The 22,423-nt window shown below is 34.8% G+C and overlaps 1 protein-coding gene across 4 annotated transcripts in view; it reads right to left on the bottom strand.

The window, feature by feature from the left end:
• Window positions 1-15,684: 15,684 nt before the first annotated feature.
• The window catches only part of Not3 (CCR4-associated factor Not3), a 160,226-nt gene continuing 153,487 nt past the window's right edge, over window positions 15,685-22,423 (bottom strand). For all 4 annotated transcript variants that reach the window (XM_067264488.1, XM_067264491.1, XM_067264489.1 and 1 more), the window contains 2 exons: window positions 19,679-19,804; window positions 15,685-17,187 (listed from right to left, as the gene is read on the bottom strand). In XM_067264488.1, the coding sequence (XP_067120589.1) occupies window positions 17,089-17,187; window positions 19,679-19,804 (225 nt within the window). In that variant the 3' untranslated portion in view covers window positions 15,685-17,088. The remainder of the gene's footprint in view (window positions 17,188-19,678; window positions 19,805-22,423) is intronic.

The following is a 22,423-nucleotide window of genomic DNA, read 5'->3' as shown; positions in this document are numbered from 1 at the left end:
GAGAAAATGTTATGCTTGTGGTGACCAAGGACATTTGGCAAAATTTTGTAAAAAACGCAAGGATTTAAACTAAAACACGGTCATTTTTATGGTCGGGAAATTGACCGTTGTATCCAACTTATACTGACCAGTCACATGGAAATTACAGAACGCGGTTTACCTATTATCATAGTTAAGTTACTTGAAAGGGAGGTAAGAGGCCTGATAGACACTGGGGCAGAGAGAACGGTTATAAGGAAGGAATGTGCAAATTGGGTTAGGTTAAAGGATGAGAAGTACATTTCGAATAGCGAATCGCGTATAAGCGGCATGTCAGGGGCAGTCATCTTTAGTAATGAGGCCATTATTGTTAAACTAAAACATAAGGGTTGTAATATCGAGGTCCCAAGTATTGAATTCCCCGAAGGTGCTAGTTATGATCTGATCATAGGTATGGATATCATTAGTCAAAACCTGAGGATTTTAACCCAAATCATACCCGTGATAGAGTCGAGCGAGATAAGGTCGAACCATAATGCCCAAATAAATATAAACGAGAACCTTGAACCTGGACACTGTATGTGGAAATTAGACCACCTTGATGATAGTATTAAAAAAAAGGTGCTAGGAATTGTTAACAAATATCCTGATGCGGTAGCAGAAACTATCAAGGATCTTTCTGGGGCATGGAAGTATGTGCATAATGTAAGGCTCAGTTCGGATCGGCCTATAAATACTAGGCAGTATAGAATTCCATATAGCTACTTGCCTGCTTTAAAGAAGAAGGTGGGGGAGATGGTACAGGCAGGCATTTGTGAAGAGAGCTCCTCATCTTGGAATTCTCCTCTTCATGTTGTACCGAAGGAATCGGGGGACATCAGGCTTACTCTGGATTTGCGCAAAATCAATGCTATCACTGAGCCGCAATTATTCCCTATGGCCCGTATTGATGATATATTGTCACAGTTGGAGGGTAATTGTTTCTTTTCGGTACTTGATTTAAAATCTGGTTATTTCCAGATTCCCCTGGATCCATCCATAAGACATGTTTTTGCCTTCTCGACCCCGTGGGGCAAATATCAATTGTGTAGAATGCCCCAGGGCGGGAAGAATAGCGGGCGCTATTTCCAGTTCGTGATGACTAAGATTCTTGCCAGGTTCATTGGTAACAGTTGTTACGTTTTTCAGGATGACGTTGTATTATTCTCGAGGAGCCTGGACGATCATTTCAAATTATTAGAACAGGTCATTAAGACACTAAGAGACGAGGGGCTAAAACTGAATCCGGGGAAGTGCCAATTGTTAGCTGAGGAAGTTAAATATTTAGGGCACGTAATTAATAAGATGGGGATAACACCTGACCCTCAGAATATAAGCTCGATAATTAACATCAAAACCCCTACCAGTATAAAGGAAGTACGCAGTTTCTTGGGAATGATAGGTTTTTTTAGAAACTTTATCCCTTCGTTTTCCGAATTGGCCTCCCCACTCACTGAATTAACTAAGAAAGGAAGAAGATTTATATGGGACGAACAATGTAAAAAAAATTTTGAGAGATTGAAGGCTGCTATTTCCAAATCCCCGATCATGGCTCACCCAGACTTTAATAAGGAGTTTTATTTACATGCTGATGCGTCTGATCTAGCGGCCGCTGCCGTATTAGAACAGAAAACGAAGGACGGTTTTTCACCTATTGGCTTTTATAGTAAAAAGTTTCAAGGCGCTGAGCACAACTACTCTACTATAGAAAAGGAGTGTTTAGCCATATTGTTAGCTTTAAGGCATTTCAAACATTTAGTTCTTGGCCAGAAAACGGTAATTTTGTCGGATCATAAACCCTTGATATTTATGAATAATATCCAAAATGGTAGTAGGAGATTATCGAGGTGGATAATGGAACTGTCGGATTATGATATCGAAATTCGGCACATAAAAGGGGTGGACAACAAGGTAGCAGATTTCCTCTCGCGTAATGTTAACGGTGTTAACCACTTCGATATTGATGCTCCAGGAAACAAGATACCTAATAAGGACGAGATCTGTGAGTCTCAAGACAAGGATAGTATATTTGGTCCAATAAAAAGGGATCTATTACGGGATGTGAATTCAAAAAAAAATTTTGATGGTTATAGTTTGGTTAACGGTTGCTTGTACAAGGGTTTGTATATGAAGGCTCGTAATAGCCATGTTGATAGGATTTGTGTGGGGGATAATCTAGCCAAGAGGTTAATTCGGGCTGTCCACGAAGACCAGCTTTCCGGGCACTGGGGGGTGTTGAAGACAATAAAGAATTTGGAAAGAAATTATTTCATACGGAACATGAGGCAGAGAGTAGAAGAGGTGGTAAGAGAATGTAGTAACTGCCAAAGGTACAACATTCACAAAGGAAAAGCACCTCTCCAAAAAAATGAAAGTGCTAGCACCCCCTTTCGAAAAATTGCTATGGACATAATTGGTCCAATAAGTCCCACAAAAAAGGGGAATCGGTTCATCCTCGTGGTCATAGACGTGTGCACACGCTTCATTGAGGCATACCCACTTAAAGACCAGACTGCGTGGTCGATTTGCAACAAGCTTTTTGATGAAGTCATATGCAGGTATGGTGTCCCAGAAATAATAATGTCTGATCGAGGGGCAAATTTCTTGTCTGATCTTTTCAATGATTGTTGTAAGTGGCTGAGTATACGGAGAAACATCACTACCGCGTATCGCCCATGCGCCAATGGGATGTGCGAGCGTGCGAATAAGTCCCTTGTGGAGATGATATCCAAGGCTAATCACGAAACGGATGTTGAATGGGATGACCTCATTCCCCCCTCCTGTTTCGCTTATAATAGTACGTATCATTCCGCCGTTGATGATTCTCCTGCCTTCCTATTGTTTGGCACTGATCCGCGCACCCCAGCGTCTGATTATGCTCCGGATCCCATAACTATTGATGAGCGGCGGTTGTTTATTCTTTCAAAGTTGCGGGCTATACGTGAATTTGCGGAAAAACACGCGGATTCACGCCAACAGAGTAACCGTAGTAATGTTAATAAAGGACGTAAGTTGTTGAAATTTAAGGAAGGGCAGAAGGTGTGGGTCAGAAGGAAGGGTGTCAAGAGAAAAAAGTTCTCTCCGAACTATTTCGGCCCATTCCGTATTATAAAGGCCCTAAATCAAACCACTTATAGGATCGAGGGTTGCGAAAGGAAGGATGTAGATACGGTCCACATTGATAGATTGAAGCCTTGTTACGGTTGGGAAAGGCCAGAGAGAAAAAGGCCCTCACGGGCGAGTAAGGTAGTCGAAGTTGAGTCTGAGGCCGAAGATGATGATCCGGACTTGCGCATAATAACTAGACGCGGAGTTGGGGCTTGTACAAAAGACTCCAGTAAGTCACTTGACGATGAGGATGTGGTGACAGCCCAACGCCCTAAACCTTATAATCTCAGGGGGAAGAAGGTTGATTATCGGAAACTACATTCCGGTTTATGTCTTGATGGGGGAGATGTGTAGTGCTCCGCTACTATATTATTTAGTTTCTGTAAATTTCGTTTTTTTTTTTTTTTTTGTATCGGGGTTTGTCATGTCCTTGTACTATTGTGGCGCCACCATCACGTGTCGCCTTTAGGCTGGTATGTTTTGATTGGCCAATAGGAATCACGTGTCTACTATGTGCCCGGATGGAGGGAATTATAAAAGGAGGCGTCCTTGTGTGAAAGACACCTTTTTCCTTCCTCGAGGCTTCTTGGAGTGTTCCTGACTAGAGAGGAGTGAGTGGTCTCCACGTGAGGACAAGGTCGACGTGAGAATAAGGACAGGAAGGATTGTTAAAGAAAAAAATAAAAGGCGAGTAAATTGTAACACGTATTATTGTGAAGAGTGATAAACCCTAATATAAAGTTATTATATATTGTCGTATAAAAGGGTTCTTCTGTATATATAATTGTAATTTTTTTCCTTCCTAGTTAGATTAGAAATTAAGTTAAGTAAATCTGTATCTGTGTATGTTAAACATTAGAATTATTTAAAATAAATTGTTTATTAGTTGCTTAATTTGTGAAGTCCTCAATCATTTCTTATCCTAACTATTCGGGTTTTCGTTTCGGCATTCCCGACACTACAAAAGTAACCCTGAACCCTTTCCGCCATCTTCCGAAGCGACCCCACCCAGAAGACCGGGATTTATACCAAGAACATAGTGCCGTGCGGATTATTTTGTGAACTGTTCCTTTTAATTGTGAATCTCCGTGGACCATATCATCTCAGTGATACCCAACGACGGCTCCAAGACTCTCACATTTACTTAACCAAGGTATTTATCAACTCGCGAATCGTTTGTAAACTCTCTCTCTCCGCGTATCTAAAAATACGTCCGTATTAGCCATCGCGTCTTGCTGTAACGGTGTTATACTCTCTTATTAAAATTAGCCTTGTTACTTAGCCGGTGTCTTGAGTGACTCACTTCCTCGGTTCTCCTACCTCCACCTCCACCGCGAACGTACCCGCTCACTCGCGACCGCTCGCGCGACGTACGAACTCTGCGTCGCGATTTCCGAGTCTTGACCGACTCGGTGGTGTCACATCCTGACGCGGGGTCAAAGAGACTCCGACCCTCCGGTCACAATAGCTTTGTAAAAAAACGTACATAAAATAACATAAAATCTTTTCTTTTTAAATCTTAAACTACAATTTAAATTTATTATTTTCTTTAAATTAAAATGCAGAAAAATGTTATAGAAGTACCATGTTTTAAGAGTTAAATGAGTGTATTTTATGGTCTATAACAGGGATGGCGAACGTATGGCACGTGTGCCCAAAGTGGCACGCAAGAGAAATCATCTGGCACGTAATGTATCATATGATTTCTGTCTTTTTCAATCATTTCTGTTGATCACCTGATCATCTTTATATTCAATCAGATATTTTACATTTATTCGAATTAAAGCGGATTCGTTTAATTTCTTTAAATATCATTATTAGAAGTCTAAGACTTTGGCACGCATTAACATCTTTAAAGCTAAGTATGCTTACAATATGGCACGCGGACTCAAAAAGGTTCGCCATCCCTGGTCTATAAATTTAAATAACTACTTTAAATTGAATAATATAAAATACAAAAGAATGATATATATATGAATAGTTTGCATTGAATAAAAACCGCTAAACACTGGTATTAATTACGAATTGTGCCTTATCAATGGGCGGGCCACACCGATTTTCCCGGTTTTCACGTGTCTGACATAAATAGGGGCCAGTTTCCTATAAAAAGTCCTTCGGGGAAGCATCCATCCTCCTGGCAACATAACCCATGTGTTGCGTTGCCTTATTCTATCAATTACATGATTTTCTCACATATTATAAGCTATATAGGCTATGGTAGTTCCTAGGATCTACCATAGCCTAATAAGATCTACTTGTAGGAATTACCGCAGACATCAGGAATCTGATATGGCGTATTAAGAAGAAGGTATATAAATAACCTACTAGAATTTACCAAAATTAATCTTTTAAAAAATTATTATTATTATATCACAAAAATAGATAAAATCGATTTCATTTACAACGTAAGCGAAACGCATTTTACATTCAACTTTACACGTAGAAATTACGAAGATTTGCACAATATTCCGGATTTTTCTTATTTATAATCCATTTTTATTTAATTTAATTAAGTATAAATCGTAATTAATGAAATATTAGCTACACACTTCTGGGCCCTTAGTCTCGAGTTTTTCGTGTTACAACTCCCAACGTGTTGAACGTGTCACGTGGTACCCTCTCATACTCTGACGTCAAATCGGTAGTCTCGAGTTATAACTCACGTGCTTTCCCATCTCACCATGTGAATTATTATTATACTAGAGGGGACATTCAGGGGATATTCATACATGATATTTAGGAAGTCGTCATTTTTTATTTCATTTATACATTCTTAATTTTAACATTGTCAATCGTAGCTTGATTTGTTCATGATAACTGTAATTTATTTTATAATAATTGTGTTTTTTCAAGAAAACATATCTGCAAATTTTAAAACTTATATAAATAAGTCAAACACTGTTCAACTCGCTTTCACGCCCTGCTCAGGCATAAAATATCATGGTCACGTGATTAAAAGTAATTACGGCAAGGGTTTTTACATTATTGGAGTCTCGACCTACGGGTGCACTTGAAATTTTTTGCGTTCATTTTACGCTCTGTGAATGGATGATGGATGATCACGTGAAAGGACGTCAAAGAGCATTGTGTATATATTTACTTCGTGATACGGCTTCAGTTCACATTGATTCTAAGCTGTCTGTAGATTTAAAACAACTAAAAATGGCAGGATCATCAGTTTCATGTGAAGGTTGCGAGTACAAGTACTGCGATGCAATGAGCTACTCTGAAGACGCGTGAAAGAGGAATTGTTGCACCACGGCATGTGGCGTAATTATACCAACTGCCGTCGGTGTGGCAATCCTCTTCACGCGGAGGACAGAGGCAGGTTTCACTGCAGGAAGTATATCCAGCGGCTAAAGAAGCGTTCAGCGAAATGTGGCTGGAGTTGTTCTATTTGAGCGGGGACATTTTTTCAAAGGTCATCTCCAGCCATTGGCGTAGTCAGGGTTTTGTTACGGGGGGCCTAGTAGAGGCCAGCCTGACACAAAATTGAATTATTTCAAATTATTGTTCATTAAAATGAAATTTCCATAGGAATCGACAATAACTTAGCACATATAATATGAAACTTTCTTTAATCATACGTTCTCGTAACATTAATATCAAACTCTAGCAATGCGTTAAATAAAAATTAACCAATCAATTATTTTTTTTTACCATTCTACAATATAGTTAACCCCGTCTTTAATCTGGATCTAGACCAGGGGTGGCCGACAGTTTTGCCGGCCCATTAATTTTAATGCACGGTTAGCCGTTGACCTTTTGTTTTTCTTTTAGACGTCAGAATTTCTCACTTTTCATATTGTGAGGATATTAGGCAGTATTGCGAATCCTTGCGATCAATTATTAGAAGTTAAGTAGCTAATATTGAGAGATTACTCGCGGGCTGCATAAATTCATTAAGCGGACCGTATGTTGACGATGCCTGATCTAGACTTTCAGTGGGTACACTACACCCAATTAAATTAGCTTCAGCTTTCTATTTCTTTTTGCAAATCTGCTCAACACTTTTTCGGCTGTAATTTTCTGGGGAGGGACACCAGGTTAACTGGGGGGCTGCCCACCCATGCCCCTTCCTGGCTACGACCATGTCTCCAGCTCGTTACCCTATGGCGGTTCATCCTTTCCCTATTGATACTGAAACCTCCAAGGCATCCTCAGTTTCCTCCCAGTGGGCACTAAGAGGGCCTCTTATAGCAAGCCCATTATGGGTTTGGCCAGGCCCACAATGGGGCGGCCGGGTGGTGAGGGACGGGGACCGACATATCTGGACGGACCCCCGAAAAATTCCTGGGGATTTTTCGACCTGTCCGGTTTCGATTCCGGGTCCCCCAGGGCGGCAGGATGCTAACCTTGACCGCTCGGCCATCCGGCCGCGGGAACCATGTACTGGTACCACTAACAATAAACGTCGTGTCATGCGACAGACAGCGGGTGAGGATGGTGCTTCAGAGAGCTTGTTCGACCTACATCAGCGGTCGCCAGTCGGTGGTCCACGAGCGTGAAGTATTACCAAAGAAATGCAAAATGCTTAGTTTTAGAATCGAATAAAGAACTCCAAACACGAAATGACTGTTATCAATAAATAATAATGTCAATATATTAATAAATAATGTGAGTGCGATTGTCGTCTTTCGTGGAAAAAATCCAAGAAATCCGTAAACTTATTTCGAAGCTGCAACAAACTACACACTTATTTGTTGAAATTAAACAAGTGGATTTTGTATTAATAAAGTAAAATAAAATGGAACTTTTCTGATCTGAATGAACGTTTCTGTAGATGTTTGTATCGTTAAAAAAAAATTTATGATAGTGGTCCGTGAGATTTTTTTTTTTTTTTTTTTTTTTAAACGCTTTCCGCCTTGTGGGCACTAAGAAGGTTTCTTTTTAGCAAGCCCATTACGGGTTCGGCCAGGTTCCCAATGGGGCAGCCGGGTGGTGAGGGACATGGGCCGGCATATCAAGTCGGACAACCCCCGAAAAATTTTCCTGGGGGTTGTCCCGACTTGATATTTTTCGACCCGTCCGGTTCGATCCCGGGTACTCCAGAGCAGTAGGCTACTATCTTGACCGCTCGGCCAGCCGGCAGTCGGGTAAAAGGACGGTATGTGGTTGATGGTTGACATAATGACACAAAGCACCTTTATTAATGTAACCCGTTTATTTGGATATAAGATGGAAACTTACAATTTCTTACAGACGTTGTTTCGCTTCAACTAAGATCGGGAGAATTCCGTTGGTTCCGATGAAGTCTCTGGAGGTATCGGTGGCCCCGGGGCTGTGTCGGCGAATGGAAGCGTCGTCGTCGTCTGTCTTCGTTCTACCGCCGTTCATCGTAAATGACGTCATAAATGCCAGAATACCGAATATCTTCTCACACTTTAAAGTGGCCGGCAAATCTCTTTCGTAACACGACCCTTGAACTTTCACCACAATAAACATTATTGTCATAACCGTAAATTATAAAATAGATGAAAATTATTTGATACGAGTTTTTTTTTTTTCGTTACTACTGTACTACGGTTCTTGTGGAATAAATGAAAATTCGGGAAAAGTTTATGGTTTTTTGGAACCGTAAGCTTAATACTAACAATAAGACAGAAGTTTAATAACATTAATATGTATGACGATAAGGATGATTGACAGACGGCCGGATGGCCGAGCGGTAAAGGTGGCAGCCTACCGCTCTGGGGGACCCGGGATCGAATCCGAACGGGTCGAATAATCCCCAGGAATTTTTCGGGGGGGTGGTCCGTTCGGATATGTCGGGCCCCGTCCCTCACCACCCGGTCGCCCCATTGTGGGTCTGGCCGAACCCATAATGGGCCTACTAAAAGAGGCCCTCTTAGTGCCCACAGGGCGGAAAGAGTTAAAAAAAAAAAAAAAAAGGATGATTGACAACTTAACCAGGCTAGTGTTCTATAACAGTATAGAGAGGTTTCATGTTGACATCACGAGTGACGTCATGAGCATGCGCAATTGTCCAGCGCCATCTTTGTGACTTGTTTACGTTTTGTGTGTGTTCACGTGCGTTTTAACTGGAGTTCTTGTGTTGTTTTTTTTCGTCGCGAATATCACTATGGTGATTTGTTGTGTAATTGGGTGTAATGCTAGTTCACTTAAGAACAAAGGAACATCATTTTTTAAAATTTCCGGCATTATTTGTCATCAAGGATCTCAAACTGTAACAAAAGCTTTCACGACAAAGGCAAACTGCATGGCTCTCGAGAATTAACCGGAAAAATTTCGTTACGAATAAAGTGAATATCAATACAAGAGTTTGTCATAAACATTTCATTTCAATATTTACGTTAATAAACAGTAAGTTATATTTTAAACCCTAAAAGAGTTTACTGATTTGCTTATATTAATTTAGTTAGGTATAGTGCATTTATAAACGAATAACTAACGTAATTTCAGGCTTTAGCTAGTGCAAACTTATAAACATTACACGTTAAAACGAAAAGCAAGTAGACTTATTATATGCTAGTTTCAACTAGAAAATAAAGGTACTGAACAATTTGAATTAAAAAATTTCCACGGCTGTTTTTAATTAGACTTTTACTTTCAGACAAAAATTTTTACTTAAGAAATACGTAAAAACACGAGTTTAAACAAACAAAAGAAAACATATCTTTCCAAGCAATATTATCAATACTTCGCTGTTATTCATTACTTTTACTTTTATATCAGGAGAAACCCAGCCACTTGTTAAATAGTTATGGGCCTCTAAAGATTTATAAGCTTTCATTTGTGACAGGGTGTAGAAATTTGTTGTAAAAACCAAATAGTTTATAATGTCACCAAATTCTACTTTCGGCCACAACTCTTGATATACGACGAAGTCTGATAAACTGGCTTCGTATGGATCGCCTTGACATAACGAAATTTTCTCTTCGTACAGAGCTGCATCTCGTCCTGTTAGACTGCTAGAATAGCTTACAAGAAAAGAATCTTTTTTAACTTAATCCATGATAATAGAACTGCAGTATTTTTTTACGTTTAAACTAAAAAAAGACGTCGAATAATAGACTACGTGCAAGCTAAGCGAGCGAAAACTACCACAAAAATGGCGAATGGGCGGAGCAAACGTGTGTTTTATCACGTGACATGCGACCTTGAAACCTCTCTATTGTTCGGCTTTTCCCAACCTGTCCTCCTCCCCACTCCTATTTTCAGCGTCTTTTCGACGCTGACGGTCAAAATGCATCTTCTGAAAAAGTATTTGATCCGATTCTTTTACGTAGTAGTTTTAAAATATTTCGTACGTAATTAATTCTATCAGAATATTGAAGGCGGGACTTTACGTTATCGTAAGGTTGGTTATGGGTGAAGGTGTCCGTTATTTAGAAGCGAATATAATAGATGTCCTATTTGAAGGGTTCGGGGATTGTAAAAATGCCGGTTAAGTAGTGGTGTTCGGTATTCAGGAGTATCCGTTAACAGAAGTGTCACTGTATTATGATTTCTTGTTTGCAGTTCCGACAACTTTGGAATTGTACAGTAGAAGTTCGCAGCCAGAAAAAATTTCCAAAAGTACTTTTAGAATGAGAAAATATCAACTTTTAAGTCGCCTTGTATTTTATTTTATTCCTAATTCCACCTTATGATCTCACAAGTTAGAGCATTAGAGTTAGAGATTCCGTTCAAAACATTATTGTATTTTTTATGGAGAAATCATTCATTTATAAGTAGGTGACTATCTAAAAAATTTAACTTATTTTCATTTTTAACTAATAGAATAAAGCATAATTATGAGCAGAAAAAAAAAAAAATTATTCGATCCGATTATTCGCGCTGTTTTCTTCAGCGGCATAATTTAAAACTAAAGTTTGCCCAGGTTCTACACATTTGTTTACCCTTCGAGCGTGTATTTTCACTGCGCGAGCAATTCGAACTTCGAATTGTTCGAAGAACGACGTATCACTATATTACGTGAAATTGATGAAAAAGTGGTAATTTCCTGAGATTCATTATCCCTTATCACCCTCCATCACATTGTGGGCCTGGACAAACCCATAAAACGTTTGCTAAAAAAGGCCCACTTAGTGCCCGAAGGGCAGTTAAAAAAAAGACCAGAAAAACAATCCAAAGACGTATATTTTTCATACGAAGCTTCTAGTAGCCAAGTCAAACATTTCGAACTTCATTTCGCACAATATTTACTGTAGGTAATGGGAAATAGTTTTCCTCATTAGCTCATTTCATTATTAATCCTGTAGTATAAAAGCCAGACCCAAATCAAATGACCCTAATTTCCTATAATGCCTGCTATATTTGTCCGATCTACGTAAAATTTTGACTACATTCTTTTTAGGTTCCGACGGAAAGTATAGGCTACTTAATTTGCGGAAATAGTAGCTACTAATTATAAAAAAGGATGTCTGGCCACATCTCACCACACAGGCCCACCAATGGCCAAGCGGTCTTCGTACTCTGAACACTGGGAGTTCGGTCGTCGGTTCGCACCTCGCTCGAATGGGCTGGCCACGTGGAGTTTTCTGGGTTTTCTCCACGTCTGTAACGCCTAAGTAGGGGTCAGTTTCCCGTAAAAGACCTCCCGGAAGGCATCCACCTAGGCAGATCGCCCAAGTGTTGCGTTGCCATAACAACAAACTCACCACAGTCGTCTCATAATAGGGTTTTTAGGCTTTTTTACTCTTTCCAACACGTGGGTACTAGGCGGTCTTTTTATCAAGCCCACAGTGGAGGCATGGGGCCTAAAAATATGGATCACCCCTAAAAATTACTGGGGTTTTCTGACTCGTTCAAATTCGATCCAGGGATACCCGAGTGGTAGGCTGATACCTTAAACGGTCGGCCATCCCCACGATGGGTTTGGAAAAAGGCCCTCTCTAATAACCATAGGCAGAGTCAGAAAATGTTAAATACACATCACAGCTTAAACTAGAAGCTATTACGTAAGCCTAGTTCACGATCATATCAATGTAATTTGGAACGAATATTCAATAAACTAGGTATTTAACAATTTTATAACTTGTCTGTAAGGTGCTCGTATAAAATAATTTTCATTATTTCACGTGAAATGGAAGATACCATACGGGCAAGCTGAAATTTTTTCAAGATTCCTTAAGCTTTTTTCCCCTCAACTCTTTTCTGCCGTGGGTCTTAAGGGTCGATTTACACAACAGTGACGTGCCGGCACAGTGCAGTAAGCATCGATAAATATCACACACAGCCAATCAGAGTTTCATGTATGACACTTGTATGATTGACAGAATACAGATCACGTGTCGTAGATGAAACTCTGATTGGCTATGTGTGATATTTATCTATGTTTATGCACTAAACGGTCACTGTGCCGGCACGTCACTGTTGTGTGTAAATCGACCCTAATAGGACCTCTTTTAGCAAGCCCATTATATGTTGGGCCTGGCTCACAGTGGGATGGGCCGGGTGGGGAGTGATGGGGCCAGACATATCTGGACGAACCATCACATGAAAAATTCCTGGGGCATTTTCGGCCCGTCTGGATTCCCTAGAACAGTGTCTACTACCTTGGTTGATTGGCCACCCAGCCGTCTAATTCCGAGCTTGCAAGTAGCGTTTGATGTTTAAAGCACTAAAACAATGTGCTCCATCAAATGACCTTAATATTTAAATTCATTTAGCAGCTTCTAACAGGCCGGTTCTTTGAAGCAATTGTCTTGTTTATAGATCCATGAAACTAAATTTTCGGGATCAAATTATTGTTTTAAATCTTAAATGCTATAATATTCAACAAACTGTTGTCATAAAGAACTCTCAAAAGTTGTCAGAGACCCCGAAAAGGAATTAAGGGGCTCTGGCACCCTCCAAAGAAAAGCAAATACTAGAAAATTTTCCAAAATTCTTTTCTTAATTCATTTTTATTGTGTTGTGCCTTCTATTTCAATACTACTTATGAATTAACGGTGACATAAGATGGGAATTTTATTGAATTAGCATTAAAACTTTTTATCTGTTCAGATCGGCTAACCATTGTTAAATCCTGAGGGTGCCACTGAAAGATGCCATGTTTCGAAATGATTGTAATGGAGCCTTAGGGACGTTATTGTTAAAAAACATGCTAAAATTTCTGATTACTTCACAAAGATTTAACTTAGTTTAAAATAAAATACGAACAAAATCAATGAAACTATTTTTGAACTACAAATCTTATAAATTATATTTTATGGAGAACACTCAACTTTGACTTTAAACATCACAGGTTCGTGCCTCACCCACAGGCTAGCTGCATTTTTCTTCGTGCGTGTAACAACTTAATAGGGGCGTTTTCCTATAATTATTTTACAGAAGGTATCTTCCCTTGGCTGATCATTAATGTGTTGCATTGCTTAAACCAATAGTTTCTCAACTGGGGTGCCACGACACTTCAGGAGTGCCGCGAAATATAGTTCTGCAAGAATGATCAAGTTGGAGTATCATTATTAGAAAAGGGTTGAAAAAAACTACCTTAATCATCAATCCAATCCTTTTTGAAGTGGTCTACATATGAGTATGTTAACTGCAGAATCAGTTTTGGTCTTTTAAACATACGTCCACAATTGTTCTAGTAAAACATGTGAAATGACAAAACTACAGAGTCTGATCACTCATTCTATATAGTAATCTATCAATGACCATTAGCGCCACTCTATATTTGTATTGATATATTTAAACTAAACTGTACATAATTCTTTGAGTATTATACATAATTTGAGTTAAAATACGAGTTATTGTTTTTAAAAATTGAAATTTCTGATATATATTCTATAGTAACATTATTATATATTCCAAGAATGTATTATAAACTGGCAGCAGCCACAAGGCAAAGGATGAGCACATTTTGTCTATCAACACAAGCAGAAAAATTTTAAAATAAAATTTTAAATGATTTGCACCAGTTTATAGATGCTGCATATGAAAAAATGATGCCAATGGAGCATTTACAATAAATATTACAGTGATGGAGATGCACCACGATAATAATAATAAAGACTGTTGAACAAAATTAGAATTTTAGTTATGTTAAAGAAATTTTAATTTTCTTTAACCTTATTGCTGCATCAGTATACATCCATTAACTTTCAAGTTAACATTTGTGTGTCTTTTTGGAGTTAAAAATGTACTAAACTTACCTTAATTGATGTATTATTGAACTACAAAGCTATGGAATTTATTTTATTTTATTATTATTATTATTTCTAGTGCAATAAAATATTTTATAGACTTTATTTACAATTAAAATTAAACAACATACTTTTCAATTAGAATTTCATTTGTTACAATACGTAAAGAATAATAATACTGTATTTACAATATAATAATAATAAAAAAAAATGATGAAATATAAACAAATGATTGTTCTAGACTGAGTTCAGAACTTTTCTCAATATGCAGGAAAAAACATCTAAAATTCAAACTTGTTCTTTTCTGTAACTGCACATTTCTTGAATTAAAAAAGTCCACATTTTTCTACATTTTTTTTCTTGAAAAATCATCTCTAAAATCCCCTTGAAAATTCTAAAAATTCAATCTATTTAGTTGATAAACTACTGTATATGTATCGTAACTCATATACATTTTCCATAAAAAATTGAAGATTACATGATTAACATTGCCCTATGCAATACTGAATATTTTCAATTCAAAGACTGAATTTAACATTCAATTCATGTCAAATACAAAGTGCCAAAATCCAAAGAAATGACAATGATTTTCTTTTTTTTAAATAATTTTCAGGCACATTTTTCTGAGTTTATATTGCATTGCTGTTTTTCTTTATTTTGTACTGTATTCCATATATTATTGCATAAAAATACAATATTTATTCAATAAAATATTTGTTTTTCTTACTATATTTTCCTATTTTATAATTTAATACTTAAAAACTGAAATTAAAAGTATTTACTGCAGCAATAAGGTTAACAAAATCAAGTAAAATTAAATTTATAATTAGAAATATGGATGATTTGAGCAATCTATAAATATCTGAAGTGCATTAAAAACCCTACTGAGAAAATTATTAAAAATAAGAAGTGCTGCAAAATATAATATATGTAGTATATATATATATATACAGGGTGGGCCAACGAAAACGAAACGGCAGAGTGTTCGTGTTTGTCCAAGCAAATCACTTGGACAAGTCAATTTTATTCTTGAGGGGACATCTTATGCAATAAAGTTTTTGTGATTCTGTATATTAACTAAACAAACATTTTTTTTCGAAATAAATGTTTATTTAGTTAATAGAAAATAAATGAGTTTTTAAAATTTTTTGTTGTCTGTTGTATTCAGAATTGCAAACACGTTATTGCAAAAGATGTCCCCTTGAGAATAAAATTGACCTGTCTGAGCGATTTGCTTCGACAAACACGAACACTCTGCTGTTTCGTTTTCGTTGGCCCACCCTGTATACCCAAATTAATGTAATAAATTAATTATAATGGGCATTAATATCATATTAAAATGAATTCCAGTCTATTTAACCATAAATTTATCCATTTAATGATATTGTGTATCTGCAATGAATATGTACAAAAAAAAAATAAAAATAAAATAAAACATGACACGTTTTTCTGCACGGACAAAAAAGATTTGTTTATTTTGCCTTTATTCAGCAGGACTTTATAAGCCCAACATGGGTTCCCTCCACATATTTACAACGTCTCTATTGGGTACCTCTACCCTTGGCTGAGACAGAAAACGGGAGAGTGATACCCCATAACATTGATGGGCTTGCTGTACAAAAATAAGGATAGTGTGCCATTGTATAGAAGGACTAAAACCAAAACACAACTCCTTGTTCTAGGCAGAAACTAATGACCAGGATTTTTTTCACTTTTTTTTATCTTTTCATTTTTTGAAAAATTGTTCTGGAATCTTCTCCCTCATAATTAACAGTAAACATTTAAGAACAATGAATACTCTTTTAACTGTGACAGTGGCCAGTCAATTCTCAGATAGAAACAAGCTTGTCTTTGCTGATTCTTGTGAAAATATAATGCAAAAGTCTTCCTGATAAAACACATCACATATAAGATCATACAGTAGAAAGAAAATCAGTTTTTGCAAGACTAAATTTAAACTGAAATAATCATTTTTAGTAATAAAGAAATCTAAAGTCACTAAAATACTAAATGTCACTAATTTTTTTAAGTATAAGCAATGATAGCTTGCTCACACAACTGCCTCTGTCCAGCAGGGAGATGGTGAGCAAAAATTTTGGGCCATTTAATAGAATTAAGTAGCCATAGGGAAAACTAAGCATTGTTCGAAAACTTCTAGAACCATTCTGACTGACCAACAGCCAGATGATAAAGGTGGACATGGACAGTGAGTTCTGCATAACTCTCATGGAGGAGTGTATTTACAATGAGTATAACACACTAGCAACCAAATTTCCAGCTGAATTCAAGGCAAAATGTTTCTGATGACAATGGTTACAAAATAATACAAACTTTAACTTATACAAGGCAGAAACAACTGCCCCACAGCCGACCTTCCATTAAATAGACCATATTATGGTATTATAAACAGGATGCTGTGAGAACTGCATTGCAGGACCTAAACTCCTGAGAGTACTTCCCGTTCATGTGATAAGTCTTTAATAGTTCAAACTATAACAGAAATCAATATCAAACCCAGTCCCATACTACAGCTGCACACCATGGACTGCATTCTATAATTATACAGAACTGATGCACAGTAAATTTTGGTTTTACATTTTGTGCACAAATCCAAAAATGCTATCGGACAAGAAAAGCCTGCTAGTCATCTGTCTTCAGTTGCTGATAGATTCAGGACACAAAGGCAGTTAAAACCAGCTCTGATTGCAGAAGTCAGGCTTTTCGGTTGACCTGCAACTCACTAGATCTCCTAGGACTGCCCTAGCTGTCAGTCAGCTGTTACTTTTGGTTGTTGTTCCAAGAATAAGAGGGAGAGTTGTACAAGATTCCTTAACCAAGATATATAACATCAGTTCAAATCTCGATCTTCTAAGTACCGATACTCAAATGTAAACCCTTCTTTTTTTCTTTGGCCCCACTTCTCATAATCGAAGTATATGTATGTGCCCTAAAAAAATTTAAATTATTTTTAGTTTTGAAACAAGCATTACATGCATTAAAATACTAAATATAAAAATGAAAACTAAATAAGTATTTTATATAAAAAATTCAATAATAAATATTACATAGAATTTAGACAGTTCTTTATTATATCATCAAAATAAAAAATATTATGATTTTATGTTTATTTTTCATTTATGATTTCATGATTTTAAATTATTATATATGTGCATAGTAGCCTCTTGTTATATCGTGCATGTAAGATTCTTCAAAAAATGAAGATAGAATATCTTCATTATCTGGAACAGTGTACCATTCATCATCATCATCATCATCATCATCATTTTTATTCATCTTCTACAGTATTTCCATTATCATCAGTAAGGAGACTAATCGAATGAGCAATACATCAGATGAGGCAACTTAACTGATGTATGATGATGTATGCCATTATTGGCAAAAGTGCTTTTATATGTGAAAGAAAAAAAACATATATCTGAATGAGAAATTTAACAAGAGGCTATTGTAGTTTAATATAAATATTTAATACAATTATTTTAAGAAAAATTGTGCTTTTGTACTATTCAATTATATTACAAAAGATGATTTGAAAGCTTTAATTAAAACTTTTTGAATTTATTTATATTTTGAGTATTTAATTCAATTGTACATTCAAAAATAAAAATTAGGTTAATGTGTAAAAAATTCAAAATGTCTCTCTCTGAAATTTTTTTTCATTATTATTGAATCAAATATAATCTTCAATTTTATAAACAAATCCTGGAGTTAAAATGAAATTTTATTCAAAATATTGAATATATATTGAACTTTCTCAAACACAACATTTACATTATCATAAATGCTGTTGTTAACATCAAACTGTACTATTTACTCAGTTCAGTAACTAAACATACTTAGCATTAAGCAAAGACTGTTTTATATTCATTTCATCATATTGATTACAATCTATTGCCATGGAGAAAATAAATATTTTTCAAAATGTAGATTTTTTTCCATGTCTTATGTTTAAGTGAAGACTAAATATTTATGATACCTACTATTAGGAGGAGTAGACATCTTAAAATATTTTTATTCTTAACACACTTATGATGTGTGTGTGTTAAAAAAAACAACAGCCCCATATCATTGCATATTATGAATAACAGCAGCTCAATTCAAATTTGACAACTTTAAAACAATTTAACACATGTTAAATTAGCTTAAACTCCATACCACTGTTTATCATATTATAACTGTCATGTTGTAGGAATGAATATTCTGTCACAATAAATCAGAAATTTGTCAAAATTTTTTTAAAGATAGTCATTGTATGCTTAATAAAACTCTATAACTACATACATTTAATAATTTTTTTAATGCTTTTACAGTAAATAATTTATCAATGAAACATATATTTATATTACATTTACATAACAAGATAGTTTATAATTAATTTGATTTCAATAAAACCAATTAATAACAATATAGATTGATCATTTTAAAGTTCTGTTTACACAGTTAAACATTAGAATATCATTTAAAATAAATTCATAACATTTAATGGGAAACATATTTAAGCTTTATGTAAAAATGGCATAATATGGAAACAATTAATAAACTTGAACATTTATGAAAGAACTAATCAATCATCTTGTGAATTGTGAAAAGTTAAATTAAATTAATCATGTTCAATTTTAAATACTTCTAGACCCTTTGTACCTGCGCTCGAACTCAGTTCGCGCACGTTACATAGCGTTACACAGAAAACGGTCTTTTGGGCCCTGGGGGAGGGGGGGAATTTTTTTGAATTTTCGAATGTTTTCTAAGTCCCCAAATTTTTTGAAAAATTTTTACCCGCAAGAAAAAATTTTATTGCGATTTTAATTAACCTTTAATGACGCGCGATTAACGCTTAATTGTTTTTTTATGGGATTTTTTTATGGAACTTCATTCATCCTTCTGAAGTTCTAGTGCGCTGATTTTACTTCGGTAAAGTTATTTAAAGCTATTTTCTGATGTCAAAAACAACATCCAATAGTTTTTTAATTTTTTTAATTAATGGATTTTATTATATATACGTTTAATTAAGTCGGGGGAGTCGGAAATTTCAATTAAAATCGTAATTTTAAAAAAATATTTAGAAATATACCGCCATCTAGTATTCACCCTACTTTTTACCCTACTCCTGAGACGTCCCGCCAATGACGACACTAGATGTTCTCAAGGTCACCCAGCTGTGTAAACAATGACTCATTGGTGTCAGATTTCGCGCAAAGGCGAGACAAAGAAAATTGTACTTTGAAGCTTTTTCTTCAAAATTAACACATTTCTTTAATTTTTTTTGTTTTTATTAATTTTAATGTAATTAAACACAATTAATTAAAAAGATTTTTAAAAAAGTAGGAAAAAAGGGGCTAGTGAATCACAATCTATCATATGTAATGTAACACAAATTTTATAATAAATGAAAAGTAATTTTATAAGAAGAAAATGTATACCTGTTCATATTCATCTGTGATTGTTTTTGGTTCTTCATGCCTTTGGAACCACATCATATATTTCGTATGGAACCTCCATGATTGTTTTTTCAATGCTTTCGCTGATAGATATTGTGCTTTTGTACCCTATAAAAGTTTTTCAGTTAACAAATTTTAGACAAACTAAATAAATAAATAAAATAATAAATATATATATATATATTATTTATTTTACAAGTTGATAATGAACTATAATTAATGATGTTATTACACATTATATATATATATATATATATAATGTGTAATAACATCATTAATTATAGTTCATTATCAAACTTGTAATCTACATAATGTAACTCAATACTTCTCATGCATTCAAAATTGTTTTTGTTACAATTAAATGAATGGAAAAAAATATTTTTAAATAAAAATATTTATGGTTGTTAAATTTAATATTTTGATAATCAAGTAATTCAAAACAATCTTAAGAATTACTTGGCTTAAATTTATATTACTTAGAAACCACAGATGTATTTAAATAAATTAACCAGTATTCATCTCAAAGCTAAAGTCACCATATTAATTTACTTACAAGAAATATTTCATTTATATTTAATTATATAATTAAACTCTGAAACCCCAAAAATTTTTAATTTGAATGACTTCCAACTACAAGAAATTTTTTGAATCCAACCACTGAAGCTCAGACTCAGCAATCTTAATTATTTCTTAGATTTGATACTAAATCTAAAATTGCACTCTAAGAATTTTTGCATATAAGTCACTGATGAATATTCTTCATAGAATATCTTCATTTTCTGGAACATTGAACCATTCATCATCATCATCTTATTCATCTTCTACAGTATTTCCATTATCACTAGTATCACTCTGGATAATTTTTAATTCTTCAGTTTTCTTTTTTGCACTATTATTATCACTAAGATTCATTATTACAATTACTTTCATTTTACCTATACTATACTATCAATCACATTGCCTCTTTATAGTTCAAAATCAAACTCATCTTCACATTCATTATTCTGAAAATTTTTGCAACAAGTTTTTCTTTCACCCATTTTATTATTAATGAAGAAAAACTTATATAACAATTTGTACTCACAATCTTAAACACAATATTGTTGTAGAAATGCATGTTGCCTTAGCACAGTGCACTCACAATTTACAGTAATGCCCATGGAATTATGATACATGTAATGTCTTGCTATAGCACGCAACAGTAAACTTTTACTGAATATTAACAATGCTGCAAAAGTGGCACCAAAGTGTGCAAAGATTAATACTTAACTCAATTTTTATATTAAACTCCTTAACTCAAATTTCAATTTAATTGTGAAATCTAAATTTAAATGGATGTTTGAATACACTATCAATAAAATTTATTAGCTAAAATAGTAGTTCTTATTCAAAAATTATCATCTATTAACAAAATTTTAGAACACTAGATTAAAGCTGACATTTACAATCATTAAAAACATGTAAGAAAGTAATGCAACATTACAGGTAAACAATTTATTGTTTAATCTTATCAACAGAAATTTTTACCTCAAATTCTAATTAATAATAAATTTTTACAATGATATAATAATTAACTTCTAATTTCAAACTTTGTGTTTACTCTTTAATATATGTTCATGATATTCTTTACTTTTATGTAGTTTCTCTAAGTTACACAAATTAATCAATTAAGTTATATAAACTAAGTAATAAAGAAAAAAATGAAAATGTGTGCACTATTTAAATGTTAATGCAAAAATTTTTCCAAAAAGTTGTTCAACTAGAAAAATCAGCACCTAAATTGACTGTAACGTCAAAAGACATGACTGAAAACTAAACATATAACAGAATCATCTATTCTCTTAGGCAGTATGGATAAGAAGTATAAGTAGAAAAGAGTGATTGTGACAATTGAATTGACAATTTATTTACAGTTACAATGCCTTAGAAATCATTATAGAGAAACAGTATTAGAAGACAAACTACTGAAAATAATTAAGAAATTTGCTAGAGATAAGAACAATGAACTTTATTTGTTAATTTAATTAAGTTCAACACTTATCTTTCAGTAAATTATCGCTTATAACAAAAGTAATAATGAAATAATATTATAAAGAAAGAATTTCATTAAAATATAATTAAATAATTACAGAAAAATCAGCAGAAATTCTTAAAATCATTTTATGAAATAGGTTTACAGCTCAATATCAGGGTTAACCAGTTCAAGAAGAGCTTACAATTTTAAATTCTCTAATTTTTTAAAAAAAATAATTACAGGTAACCCCCATATAACACAGCACTTCTATAGCACGGATTCACTCTAACACAGTTCGAGAATTGGGACCATCCCCATATAACATGATACTTTTATAGCACGGATTCGCTCCGACACGGTTTGAGAATTGGGTAAAACCCTCGTACAACATGAAATGTAATAAATTTTTACTTACTTAAGTACTAATAGTTCACAAAAATTATTATTTTCGTGAACTACTAGTACTTAAGTATGTAAATTTTCTTTTTCTGCCTTCTGTCGATACACGTGGTCCTTCTCGAAACTTGTTTAAATGTTGCCAGATCTCAACGCTTCTGCTTTTGATGTTGCCAGATGTTTTTTCCTTATTCCATACTTGCTTTATTCTTCGTAAGTGCTTAGCACCATATAAGGAAATTTATAAAGATCTTTTAACTAAAAGCAAGCAATCTAAAATTACATACTTTTTGCAAAAGGTAAAGCATGGATCTGAA

This window comes from Centruroides vittatus, unplaced genomic scaffold (assembly GCF_030686945.1).
Source record: "Centruroides vittatus isolate TY-2023 unplaced genomic scaffold, ASM3068694v2 contig_19, whole genome shotgun sequence".
NCBI lineage: Eukaryota > Metazoa > Arthropoda > Arachnida > Scorpiones > Buthidae > Centruroides > Centruroides vittatus.
Note: the sequence above shows the minus strand (reverse complement) of the source record. Positions and strands in the feature narration are given on the sequence as shown.